Consider the following 12,201-nt stretch of genomic DNA (forward strand, 5'->3'; position numbering starts at 1 on the left):
CAAAAAGTACAGCTGTCCATAGGAGACCTTCACTGCAACATTCTGAAGAATTAAATGATGGTACCGAGTCATGCAACTTGGACAAAACAGAAGATTTTATTTCTGTATACAGTACATTAACTATTACTATACAACAGTCAACCTCCTGGAAGGGTCATTTTAAATAATAGTGTCTTTAGAAATCTATCTCATTCTATGCACAATACCATATAATGCCCTAGAACTGTATGGTGTTCTATAAAGAAGCCATCTACAGGTAGTATGCATAAGAGTAAGGGTATGCATTCTGAAAATGGACAAGCAGAGTTATCATACTAATACTTGGTTAAACCATTCTATGAATAAATCCATTCATCAAGTACTTTTCACTATTTACAATGTTCATATGTAGATGCACACATCTCTTGTTAAAGCTGTGAAAATAAGTCACCTTTACATGGTTTATCCAGACTCCGGTTATACTTCTATTAAAAAGCAATTAAAGAAAACAGAAAAAATAAATGGAATTGTATGAATGGAAAACATCAGGTTGGCCTGTCAGGACCTGGTTTATATCCTTTCATTACATGTCATTATGAATTGAGACAGATTTATACACTTACCCTGCTCAAACAAGGAATTACCAGTAACTACAAAAGCCAAGAAATATCTTCACACAATGAAGTCCTGAAAGAAACAGTGAACGTACTAAATACAATGACTTTGGATTTGCAAAACTCTTCAAGAAATGCTGGTGTGAGAGCCATAATTTGGCAGGAATACATAAATTTTACAATTTAGTGTTATAAGCAATATTTAAAACAATTGCAATAATATGCATAGTTATTGTTGCACATTAATGTAAACAAATGTAATTGTACATTCACACATTACAGTAGACCTAGACATCTGTATGCAACACAAAAAAGAATATAAAACTGGACAATATTCCTTTACATGAATGTCTAGAAACATGAGGAAAAAACACCTTTGTCACAAGCACAATTATCAGTTGCACATGACCCATTCTAGAAGGTATTATGCTTTTTTGAGGTTCAGTGAATTACAAATGTTGAAACTCACTTTTTGTGTTAACTCCAGCCCCAACAAAAGAAACCACAGCGTGCACAGTATGTAAAAAAAATGTATTCTGGGTTCTACAAAATTGTGCACATTTTCTCTAAATATACAAGCTCTTGCATGGAAGAACAGCATACAACATTCAGTTGTGTACATCGGCGGTGTCCAAACTGTGGTCCTTGGCTCGTTGCTGGTATGCGGTAAAGAAGACTGTGATGTGGAATATGATTTACAGCTAAAACTGCCGCCACTCCAACCTGTAGTCAACTAAACAGTACCAGCCATTTCATTACCTAATTCGATATACTGTACATACGTTCATACACATGCATTGGTATACTTCATCATCAATTTAAGGTGTGCACATTATTGTTTTATTACGTTAGACTTCCACAGGTAAAGGAGAGTAAAGAATGAGTAGTAGCACGTGGTGGTCCAAGACGCATTGTATACATCTGTGCCACAGAAAACTATTGTGTTACAGGGCACTGATTCGAGAATGTTCATTTACAGAATAAGTACAAAGGCCACTTTGGTACATCAATCCACAATTTTTTGCCACATCTCTCAAAGACAGGCCCCCCAAACTAAAGCATTAATTTACTATAATGGCTTTAAATAGAAGCACATTCTCTGAACAGGTATAAGATACCAGTTCATCTACACATTAAAAAAAAACTACTCTTTTCTGTTACTTTAAGTGTTCCAGACGAGGTTAAAAATTGAAATGCAAACTAACCTCAAATATTCAACATGGGGAACACACTGCTCTGTAGTGAAGTATTTAGCAATACCAAGTGACATGCACCTTTACAAGAGTCTGTTTTGGGTATAGACGACGAGAAATTACAGTTAAGAAGGGGCGATTAAAAGAAATCAAACTAAATCAAAGCAGAGCTTTGTTTTTCCACTGCATGCACTTTTGCTTAAATACACAAAATTCCACATGAAGCCCTTGTCTACAATGGTACACACCAGAATGTATCTAGCGATCTAGTCCTTTCAGAGCTGTGATAATATGAACATCATAACTAGAAGTTATTTGTTTGGAGTTGTATATTGCTAAATAGTAACAAATGTGTTACAATTCCGTGTTCCAAAATGAAAGTTTTACTTTCCATTATCACAGCACATTACAGAGGAAATACTTTGTTCATGACGGGATTCCTATGACAACACATCTACATCACAGTTAATAACATAGATACATTCTTACATACTCCTTACTTAAGTAATATGTACTCAATTATACTTTTGCAGGCCTGTTTCAATTTGTTTCCCCGACAACCATGGTTTTTAAATTAAGTATAAAACAATGAAGCAAAGCCTCAGGCTTGACACCTCATGACGCAGAGATAGGTACTTCATTGCCTACAGCTTCACAATGCGAGTTGATGTTCTGTGATCTAGGGTCTTCAGCGAGCTTCTCTTTCCCCGATTCAGGGGGGGGACTGTCCTTTTGACTCTGTTGATCGGCGGGGTCCTGTCCTTTGCTGTCGGCACTCCCAGTCTCTTCCTGCTGCTTGGCTGATGGTGCCCTCCGTGCTTCATCCTCCTGCTGCTGCAGCATCCTCTCCACTTCGATCTCCAGCTCCAGCCTCTCCTCATCCGCTTCCAGCTCCAGCTGCTTCATCAGCTCCTCCAGTTTCCCGGCCTTGCGCTGCTCGTTCTGTTGGATGATGGTGTACAAATGCTCCGTCAGCTGCTCCTTTATGTCCGTCTTCTTGTGCAGGTCCAGCTTCGCTGCGATGTACTCGGCCTCAGCTTTTTCAAACCTCTTTCTGAAAGCAAGACAAGACTTTTTATTTTATAAAAAAAATGTCTTTGCTCTGTATGAAAGTCAGATCTTTTCTGCAAACTGAGTTATAACTTAATTACAATTTTTCCAAAGTTCATGCGATTCAAATAAAAAAAAAAATCATAACCACATAAAACATGTCGTCGGGGTTACAGAAAATGTACACTAGAAAAATCCTGCAGGGGGCAGTATTAATTTTAAGAGAACCAGCTCAGGAGACAATGAAACCGTACAATTTCAAACAATGACTTGCTCTTGGTATGTTTTGCAACGCTGGATCTTTGTTTGCAGAAACACGTCTGCATATTTTCTTAAAACATTCAGTCTTTTTTAAGCAAAGCATATGTATAGAAAGAAATACAACAGGCCAAGATGAAAATCATTAAAGTTCTCCAAAACAAACTTCAGGTTATCCTACAGTATGTTTCAATGCTACACATTACAGAGACAGAAAGGAATGCCATATACCGAGTTAACCAATAAGCGAGAACAGTTTCCAATCTTTCAAAAACAAAATAATCCAATGTACCGTGAGTATGCTTTACTTACCGAGCAATGGAATAATCCCAGCTAGCCTGTTCTATGCGGCTACGCAGAATACCAATGTCATTTGACACCATGTCATCTAGGGCTTGCAGCTCTTTCTGGATTCGTTTCAGTTTCACAGTTTCAGCCTGGGTACGCTTGGACCTTAAACCAGGTGAATAAAGCACAACATTTGGTTCCCATTTTAACTTAAACGCGATAAGCACAAAAAAATAGCACATTCACCCAAACGAATTAAGAACCTGAGCACCGTTTTGGCACTCCTATCCCATCTTATTAAGCAATGGGCACCAGGTGGGGTATAGCTGGATGGGATGCCAGTCCATCGCAGGGAAGACACAAACACGCACTCACAACCATAAGGAACAGGTAACGGGGTGTATTCCACGCCGAAAAGAAAAAAAAAGGAAACAACATTTCGGCTGTGGAGCCTTCTTCAATTGTGAAGAAGGCTCCACAGTTGAAACAATGCGTTTCCTTTCTTTTTTTCTTCAGCGTGGAATAAACCTGTTACTTGTTCCTTTGCAGCCTACGCATCCTGACGCAGCTCCCTACTTGAACTACTCACAACTAGAGCGAGTTTTCCCAGAAGCGAACTGTGGGAGCAAACCAGAGCACCTATAAGAAGCCCCACTCATACAAGAACATACAAACTCCACACAGATACCACCTCAATGTCTGGAATTGAACCCACGGGCTCAGTGCCACAAGGCAGCAGTGTTAAATACTGTGCTATCATGCTGCCAAGTGTATTTTAAAACAAAGCCGGAAAATAATCTTGCGTTCACATAAACATAAAATGTGACACCAGCTGCTGCTGCTCTTACTTTTCAGCGATGGCCTTTGCTAGAAGAGCTTTTTTACGTTTATTCTTCTCTTCCATCAGACGCTGTTCCTGCTGAAGTTGCTCTAGGCGGGACTTCTCTCTCCTAGAATTAAGACAAGGCCTGGTCAAAGTTAGGAATTAACAACAACTTTACAATACAATGCAGAAAAGAACCGGAGCCAACAACAATGGAGACCCATCTATAAACCTCCACAGAAAATACCCTGACAAAATAATTCTAAGCTAAACGTTTCCATACAACCATTGGACTTATTGTTAGGTATGTTTCACGTAACATCATCACCCCCTTGCTGTCATTTATTCAAAGTGTCACACATTTTTAACTAAAAATACATGTCAGATCCTGTCCTTTGTTTTACATGTTCCTTGTAAGACTCAGATCCATTTGTGAATATAATACATATAATGATATATTCTGAAGATATAATTCAGAATACCAAATGATTTAAAGTTCTGAGAAACACCTGCATTTCTCTCACACCTGAAATATCATAGACTTACTAACAATTCCACCTCCTGGCTCTCTAGTTCCTTGGCAAGGGGAGAAGCCTCTGTGGTTGGTATAGTCTGTTCACTCAGTGCTTCCTGCTCACTCTTCATACTCCTCGGTCTTTGAAGGACCGCTTTCTCCTGGGGTGTTGAAGCAGCCGGGACGGGCGCTTGCACTTTGGGTCTGGTAAGCTGCTGTTCGAGTGGCAGAGAACCGGAGCCATCCTGCTGAGCCGCCAGCTGCAGCGCTTTCTCTCGCTGGAGCTGCTGACGGCTACGGTTGGTTGGAGGATGTCTTCGGCCCCGACCGGAGGTGTTCTGGGCGGCCTGATCTGCAGGTAAGACGGCTTTTGAGCATTCCAAACCAAAACAAGGCAGGTGCCTGCTCCAGTTTCAATATGCCACGTGTATGATCCTCTCGTTGACATCGCTATCATTTACCTTTAAGGTTACTTTCAGGAAGTAGAGATGTGGCTCAGTTTTAGGCTTTGTTTTTCATTCTGAATGGCAGAGCCATTTTACACATGCAAGAAAAAAATAAGTTACTCGGCAGTTCATCGTAAAGATGAATATAAAGACACTACAGTTCTCATTTTTCTGTGACGGGGACCAATATATTATCACTAAATTATACTATATTCAGATAGAATATAGTCAATGAGTCACAGACACGTTACCTGCTGCAAACAATGCATTCCACATAGGTTTTAAACCTATTAGACTAGAAAATAGTCTGCATGAGGTAAAATGATAAATAACCCTGTAAAGCACAATTCGTTCTACAAGACATAAAATGATATACTTACCTTTCTGCTGCAATCTCCGAAGCTCTTCATCCGAGAAGCCTGCCCACCCAGCCATATCCTCACACGTTCACATTAATATCTCACCCAGTCTCTTTATTTTCAATTTTAAACCTAAAACTTTCAAGCGATTCACAAACATTTCTCAAAATATCATCATTCCAATTCCGCATTGCTAAACTGCCATTTTTGAGCAGCTGCCACGTCAGGGCCCAAACTAGGACCTCTATTGGTGTCTTGTAAAAAGCCTTACTCGGACTGTCATATACATTAAATGTTTTGCTTGACTCAATTATCGTGTTTTCCTTTTTTTAATTGTTTAAAATGTATTTCTTACATTAACTTCGGATATTTGTAATAAAAAGTTACTTCATGGAGTGTATTTTAGGCGAATAATAGGCCACCTATAAAGCAAGGAACGCCTGTGGTTTTTTTTTGCTGTTGCCATGGGCAACGCGTAGCATCAGATCCCTGTGTAATTATTCAATACTTTGGTACTACTCCTCAATATATCATTATAAATTAGTGTCCTACAGTTTTTAAAAAGTTGAGCAATTTCATGTTGTATTGTGGGAAATGCAATCAGAATTGTGGGAGTGTAATAGGAAAACATAATGGTAAAATAATGGTAAATTATTTAGTTTTAGAAGACGAGGATAATTTCACTGAGCGCTACCCATATCATTATGAATGCGTAATCATGGTTTTCAGGAAATATTTAGTCTTTAGCAATCAGATCATTTTTCTATGTGGTAATGTACATAACATGTTTTCTTCTAATCTCAAAGCAATACGAGTAGTTAAAAAGTAAGATCTATATGTAATGTAAAGGAAGACAAGGAGAAAATATATTGTAGGTGTTTTTCATAAGTATTTTCTGCAGATATTTTCTTGGGGGTATCATGCTTTCAATGCGTAGAAAAGCAATGATATCAATAGGGAATGGAGATATTTAAAATGAAACCACAGGAGTAAGAATATGTATTTTATTTCTTTAGCAATATGTTAGTTTTTTAGTCACTTTTAGTCAGTTTATTGTTGTTCTGACATAGGAAGGCCACATTCCAGGTAAAATGCTGACAACATTGCTTACATAAATTTCACTTTAATCTTTTAAATTTGTAATCACATTATATAATTCTAATCAGATTTTTGTTCAGTACTTGCTTTAACCATATGCACTGGTATGCCTTACTGCAAACACAGTTCAATACCACTCTTGAAAATTCCAAGACTCCCTGCAGACTTCACGCTGTTTGGAGTTGGGCTCATTCTTTTATTAACCTCTCACCCGCTTGACCACCAGGCCAATGAACCGACAGCCAGAGGCAAAAGGCTAATTGATGGCTGCAACTGAGACAAGAGACCATGAAAGGATCAACAAAATTAAGACAAAATAAATAGTTTAAGTTCTCAGTAAGTGGAGCTAGATGAGCAATTTATTAATAAAAGTTGTTGTCTAATGAACCAGAAAATTGAACGATGGTCTGAAAGGATCCCTTTTAAATAGGAGTTAAGAGTTTTACTTTCTTACAAGAAAATTGAAGCAAAATACAATATACTGTATAGCCCTTGTGTAGCAGATGGGTTTCTTTGCGTTTTGTCCTCAAAGAGGTGCAGTGTATTTAGATTTCTGTAATGGAGGGCATATTTTGTGACGGTTAGGATTTATTTTAAATCAAATCTTTGGACAAATTGTCTGGCACTTGCTTGGCATCCTTAACAAATTATTTTGAGTATTTAGGGCATCTTAATAGTCTTGGTAGACAGCAATTTTGGAAAGTATAATAATACTATCTTACACATATATGCTTAAGGGGTCTCCATCTCTGGTTCTGGAGAATTAAGAATTTCGTGACCATCAAAACCTGTGGAGCTATAGCTCTTTTCATCGCAAAGGTTTCAAAATGCTACACCTGTAGGAAGGGAGCAATGTCTACTACTGAACTGTAGTATCCCTGTGGGTGGCACTTTGTGGCTAGAAAAGGTGAGAAGTTACTTTACCAATTAAGAAAATTTAGGGCAGACAGAGCATGAAAGCTCAACCTCACATTTAGCCAGGACACCCCTACTCTTACTAACAGTGCAGTGGGGTCTTTAAAGGACTTATGGAAGAGAAGAATAAAAATGTAGAGTCTTCCGCCACAGGTAATTGCTGAAAATTAAGAGCCGCCAGCGGTGTAATAGTTTATGTTTAAAATTAATTCAAGATTGTTATCTGCTTTGTAAATGTCTTAATATAAAATAAACCTGGCAGCACGGTGGCACAGGGGTTAACATTGCTGCCTTGCAGCACTGGGGCCCTGGGTTCAATTCCAAACCTACAGTATCTGCTATCTGCGTGGAGTCTGTATACAGTCTGCTCCCCATGTTTACCTGGATTTCTTCTGGGTGCCCTGGTTTCCTCCCACAGTCCAAAGCAGGTTAATTGGCTCCTTGGAAAACTGGCCCTGGCCCTGACATGAGTTTGAGTTTGTGTTTGTGTCTGTGTCTGTCCTGCGACGGACTGGCGTTCCATCCTGGGTGTATCCCTTCTTGCGCCTGTAGCTTGCCAGGATAGGCTCTGCATTCCCTGTGACCATGAACTGGAAGACGCAGTTAGAAAATGGATGGATGGATATCCTCATGATTTTAAAACGTCAATTTACCATTACGCCTCTGACTTAGGTAAGAATGATAGTCGTTTAACTATAGCCAGTGTGGCATACCTGAATTGATTGGGTTATACACATTCAAAGAGGTCATATGATAATACATTAACTTAAGTTAAAATAAAATTGGGATTTTAAATAGTTCGTCCCAAATATCTTTTCTGCAAGAAGATTTTTTTCAGACCCTAAGTCATGCGTCATGAATATTGTTTCGACACAACAGCGAAATATTACTCTGTTCTAGGCCAACTGAAAATGCTCTCTTGCTGCAATGCAACTCAGCTATCTGTCGGAGAAACAAGAGACTGAGCTTTAGTTCTCTGTTGGCCCCTCTCTAATCATATATACTGTTACTTGTTTCAATTATTGGTGGCTTGTACCTGATTTGCATTTCAAAATCAAAAGCTGTCATTATTGGAGAGACATTAACAGGAAATGTTGTAACAACAGTGGAAAGGTTAGTGCCCCAGACATTGGCCTGAAGGTAATGTGGTGCCCAGGCGCCTGCTATTCTAAAGAATAATCCACTGGACACCCGCAGCCTGACTCCACTGCCTCCAAGGCCTGACATTGAGTGGAACCCATTAACATCTAATAATATTTTCAGAAATAAGAGGAAAAGGAGTACTTTTATAAAGACCATTAGTCACAATATTTTTTTGCTTTGCCAGACTTTACTGGCACAACCACAGATTTGATATGGAACATCTGGGGCTGAATAACACAGGGTAAGGCAGGATTGGGGAGTTCAACAAAAGCCGCCTGTCGAGGAAAATATAAAAACACGCGCTTTTTAACAAAACACTGCAGTATATAAATCAAATTGAGAACGCAGTAATCGTTGTCAAAATTTATATGAAGCTAAGCTGGCAGAATTGAGGTTAAAAGGCATTAAAACAAAAAGTCACGCAATATTAAACCCAATCCACTTTTTATGATTATTTTGACCACCGTCATCCAGTAGCACTTAAAAAGGGGAGTTCTGATGTTTGGAGCCATGATGTGGGAAAGCAGTTATGACTGTGGTGGGCTGATGAAGTCGACAGAATTGTAACAAGAAAGCAACAGTAATTTTGTCAGTCATTTTATTTTGGCAAATTGCATGGGGGAGTAGCCAGATCATTCTTGATTTGGAAAATACACCAATAATATATATATATATTTTCGTTTTGTTGCTTCTAGTAATAAAGTATGGACCCAGGAAGTACTAAAATATTTTAGATTTAAATTAAAAAAAAAAAATCTGTATTTACCCTGTCCAGTTTAATTTAGGTACAAAAGCACAGGTCTGTGTTAACCTGTGTTAACGTGTGTTTCTTCTGCTATTCTCCATACTCTTTCCACTGTACGTTAGTTAGGGCAACAGACATGCCAAAGAATGGAATTAAGTGGCAGAGCTCAGTACTGGCCTTCATATAACATGTACTAAAACAGAAGAGTATTTAAACTGAAGATTTGCCAGTGTTATAAAGATTTATATAACATTTATATAACTTTGTTAATGTAAGATTTTTTGGAAACCATTTCAAACGTGCATGCAAATGTATTGCATTGTAGTTCGTAATCACATCGTAATTCTCTATTACATGCTATAATCATGTTCTCCATTTACCATATGATCCTACAATTATTCGATGACCATTTTATGTAGTCTTGGTTACGTAATGTACTGTACGGATACCTACATACTACTTTAGTATACTTACTGTAGTTTTACATTATACATGAACGATATTAGTATATTTATTTTATTGTCATGACAGCATCGAGAGAAGTGAAGTCATGTTTTGACTAATGAACTAGGTATTATTTAGATTTTCAGATCCCTCTTAATTAATATGGCATCATTGTGTCCCCTCCTCCAGTCATTTACTTTTCTAACTTAATGCAAAGGTTACCTGAATTACACTACTGTACTGAACACTACTACGGGGTATGTGCCTGGAGTTCAGTTCACTTGTAGTGGAACTGCACTCTGAAGAGGTTTCACAGTTTGCTGTGTGATTAGCGGTTGTCAACTCGAAGAAGCTGTGACAACATTCTTAGTCACATTTAATCAAGTCTGTGAAATAAGTATTTTTCTCATACTGAAACTCTAGTGTCCCATTTTCCCTCCTGGGCATTTTATTTCTACATTCTGGTTCTGTAAAGCAGTACACGCTTAAATATTTCAGCTACAACTTGAAAAACAGCTGAGAGGGGAAATGTATCATTCTCCAAAATTAGCCTTCCATGCGTTTGCTGGTCTGCCAACAGAAACACTACTTGTTGTTTTTGACTCAAAAACTATACATAAAGTATGCTGGGTTTCTTATAACTAATACATATAAATATCACCTATTAATTCATACAAATTGGCAGCCCTCTCTGACAAATCTGATGTGATGTGTGTACCTTAGCCGTATAAGGTGGTTGTGGTAGTGGGAGGGATGTTCACCTTAGCAGCATAAGTTATCCAGACAGGAAACAGGAAATAGGGTTTCATAACACTTTACATCAGACCAAGCATTCCGAGTGTTTTGATGCCTGTCAGCTGAATGCACGATTTAGAGCTCCCAGTAAATACTAGTTTCATATGTTAGAATACCCTCAGAAAAAAAGCAAACAAATCAGACAAGCAAGTAAATCATAGAAGACATTATCATGTCATTAATGTTCCATCATGCAAATAATTTATGATATTTCCTCCACTTTCAAACTTTCCCCTCTGGCAATAACAGAAAAAACGTTTTAATGCTTTCCATGGAAACTGACACTATCTTAAGCGTGTGTATACTTTGTAAATATAATACAAATACATGCACAAAAAGTGTATTCATAAAGGCCAAGAAAAAAGTACACATGGTCAATAGACTACATATGCCAAACTTCAGTTCCCATTTTATCTTGAAAAAGAATGTTTTCATGCTAAGAAAACTCTCTTTTCAAAGGGTTCCAGTAAATATATTCTGGTCATGTAAAAATTATTTATTACGATTTCTATCTGCTGTGCGCTTCATTTGTAATCCCTTTGGAGCTTAGGTAAGCATTTTTAACACCATCATAATTAAATTTAAAATGTTTGACCAAAGGGGATATGTCTTCATAGAAAAACAGAGTGCTACCAAAAATAACTTCCTTTATTTATTTATTCACATGTATCGTGCAGTGTAAGGAGACTCCCTACAAGGGTGGGCTTTCCCAAATGAAATTACCCCTGTCTCCAATGATAATGACTAATGCTCAGTTTCTTTATGTTGGAGATGGGTCGGCAGAATTTTTTTTTCAGGGTGATATAGGGCCCTTGAACACGAGAAGCCTGTGGAGTGGACACATACTGTAGACTACTTAGGAAGAAAAAAAAAAGAGAGCAAAAAATACTGGGGAATTTGAATGTCAAACAATACTGTGATGGTCATATTTTAGAAGAAATTTAGAAATTGCCTCCCACATGCTTATTGGCTTCTTCACCTGGTGTCTTCTGTACTTATACAGTATGTCTTTCCAAATGCTTGTGTACAAATGATCAAAGAAAAGGGAATAAGGAGAAAGGTAAGGACAGAGCGTGTGTTGGCATCTCCAATACACAAAAGGAAGATGTGTCGGACGAGTCAAGAGCTATTAACTACAAAGAGAAGAAAACTGTTCAGTATTTTGGAGAAACATCCTGGGGCTTAATGTGATGTGAAGCTGGAATAACTGGAGCCTGTGATTTGTGAACATCCATGCCCTCTGAGACAGTTCCAAAGGATGTGTATAGTGCCAGAATACCTCTCCTTGCCAAGCAGTCCAAGCTCTTTGTGATGCATTAGTGGACTTTTCCTAAGTACCAGTGAACTAGTTTGATTGGCAGCTTTACATTATCTTGAGAAGTACCTGATTGTAGCTGTCATTACAAAATATGTAGCTAATGGAATATATTTAACTAATGGAAGATGATGCAAAAATAATATGCAAAAACACTTTTTTAAATGGGTGCATATATACATGATTTACTCTAAATATTATGGGAATATGAATTTTAATTAG

General features: G+C 38.0%; 1 protein-coding gene across 1 annotated transcript; it reads right to left on the minus strand.

The window, feature by feature from the left end:
• Positions 1-77: 77 nt before the first annotated feature.
• Positions 78-5,765, minus strand: gorab (golgin, rab6-interacting). The gene is made up of 5 exons (XM_088598214.1): positions 5,546-5,765; positions 4,756-5,071; positions 4,231-4,332; positions 3,407-3,547; positions 78-2,840 (listed from the first exon to the last, which is right to left on the minus strand). Exons 1-5 carry the CDS (start codon positions 5,598-5,600, stop codon positions 2,402-2,404), a joined length of 1,053 nt encoding a protein of 350 aa, XP_088454340.1. The 5' UTR covers positions 5,601-5,765; the 3' UTR covers positions 78-2,401.
• Between the last annotated feature and the right edge of the window lie 6,436 nt (positions 5,766-12,201).

Source organism: Lepisosteus platostomus, chromosome 11, assembly GCF_059453375.1.
Source record: "Lepisosteus platostomus isolate fLepPlt1 chromosome 11, fLepPlt1.hap1, whole genome shotgun sequence".
NCBI classification, from domain to species: Eukaryota; Metazoa; Chordata; class Actinopteri; order Semionotiformes; family Lepisosteidae; genus Lepisosteus; species Lepisosteus platostomus.

Bases quoted from the DNA above. Each gene is read 5' to 3' on its own strand.
- gorab (XM_088598214.1), bottom strand. From the start codon at position 5,600: ATGGCTGGGTGGGCAGGCTTCTCGGATGAAGAGCTTCGGAGATTGCAG. The intron at 4,333-4,755 runs GTTAGTAAGTCT...TCTTAATTCTAG, and splicing joins GAGAGCCAGGAGGTGGAATT to GAGAGAGAAGTCCCGCCTAG. The intron at 3,548-4,230 runs GTAAGAGCAGCA...ACCTGGTTTAAG, and splicing joins GCAAAGGCCATCGCTGAAAA to GTCCAAGCGTACCCAGGCTG.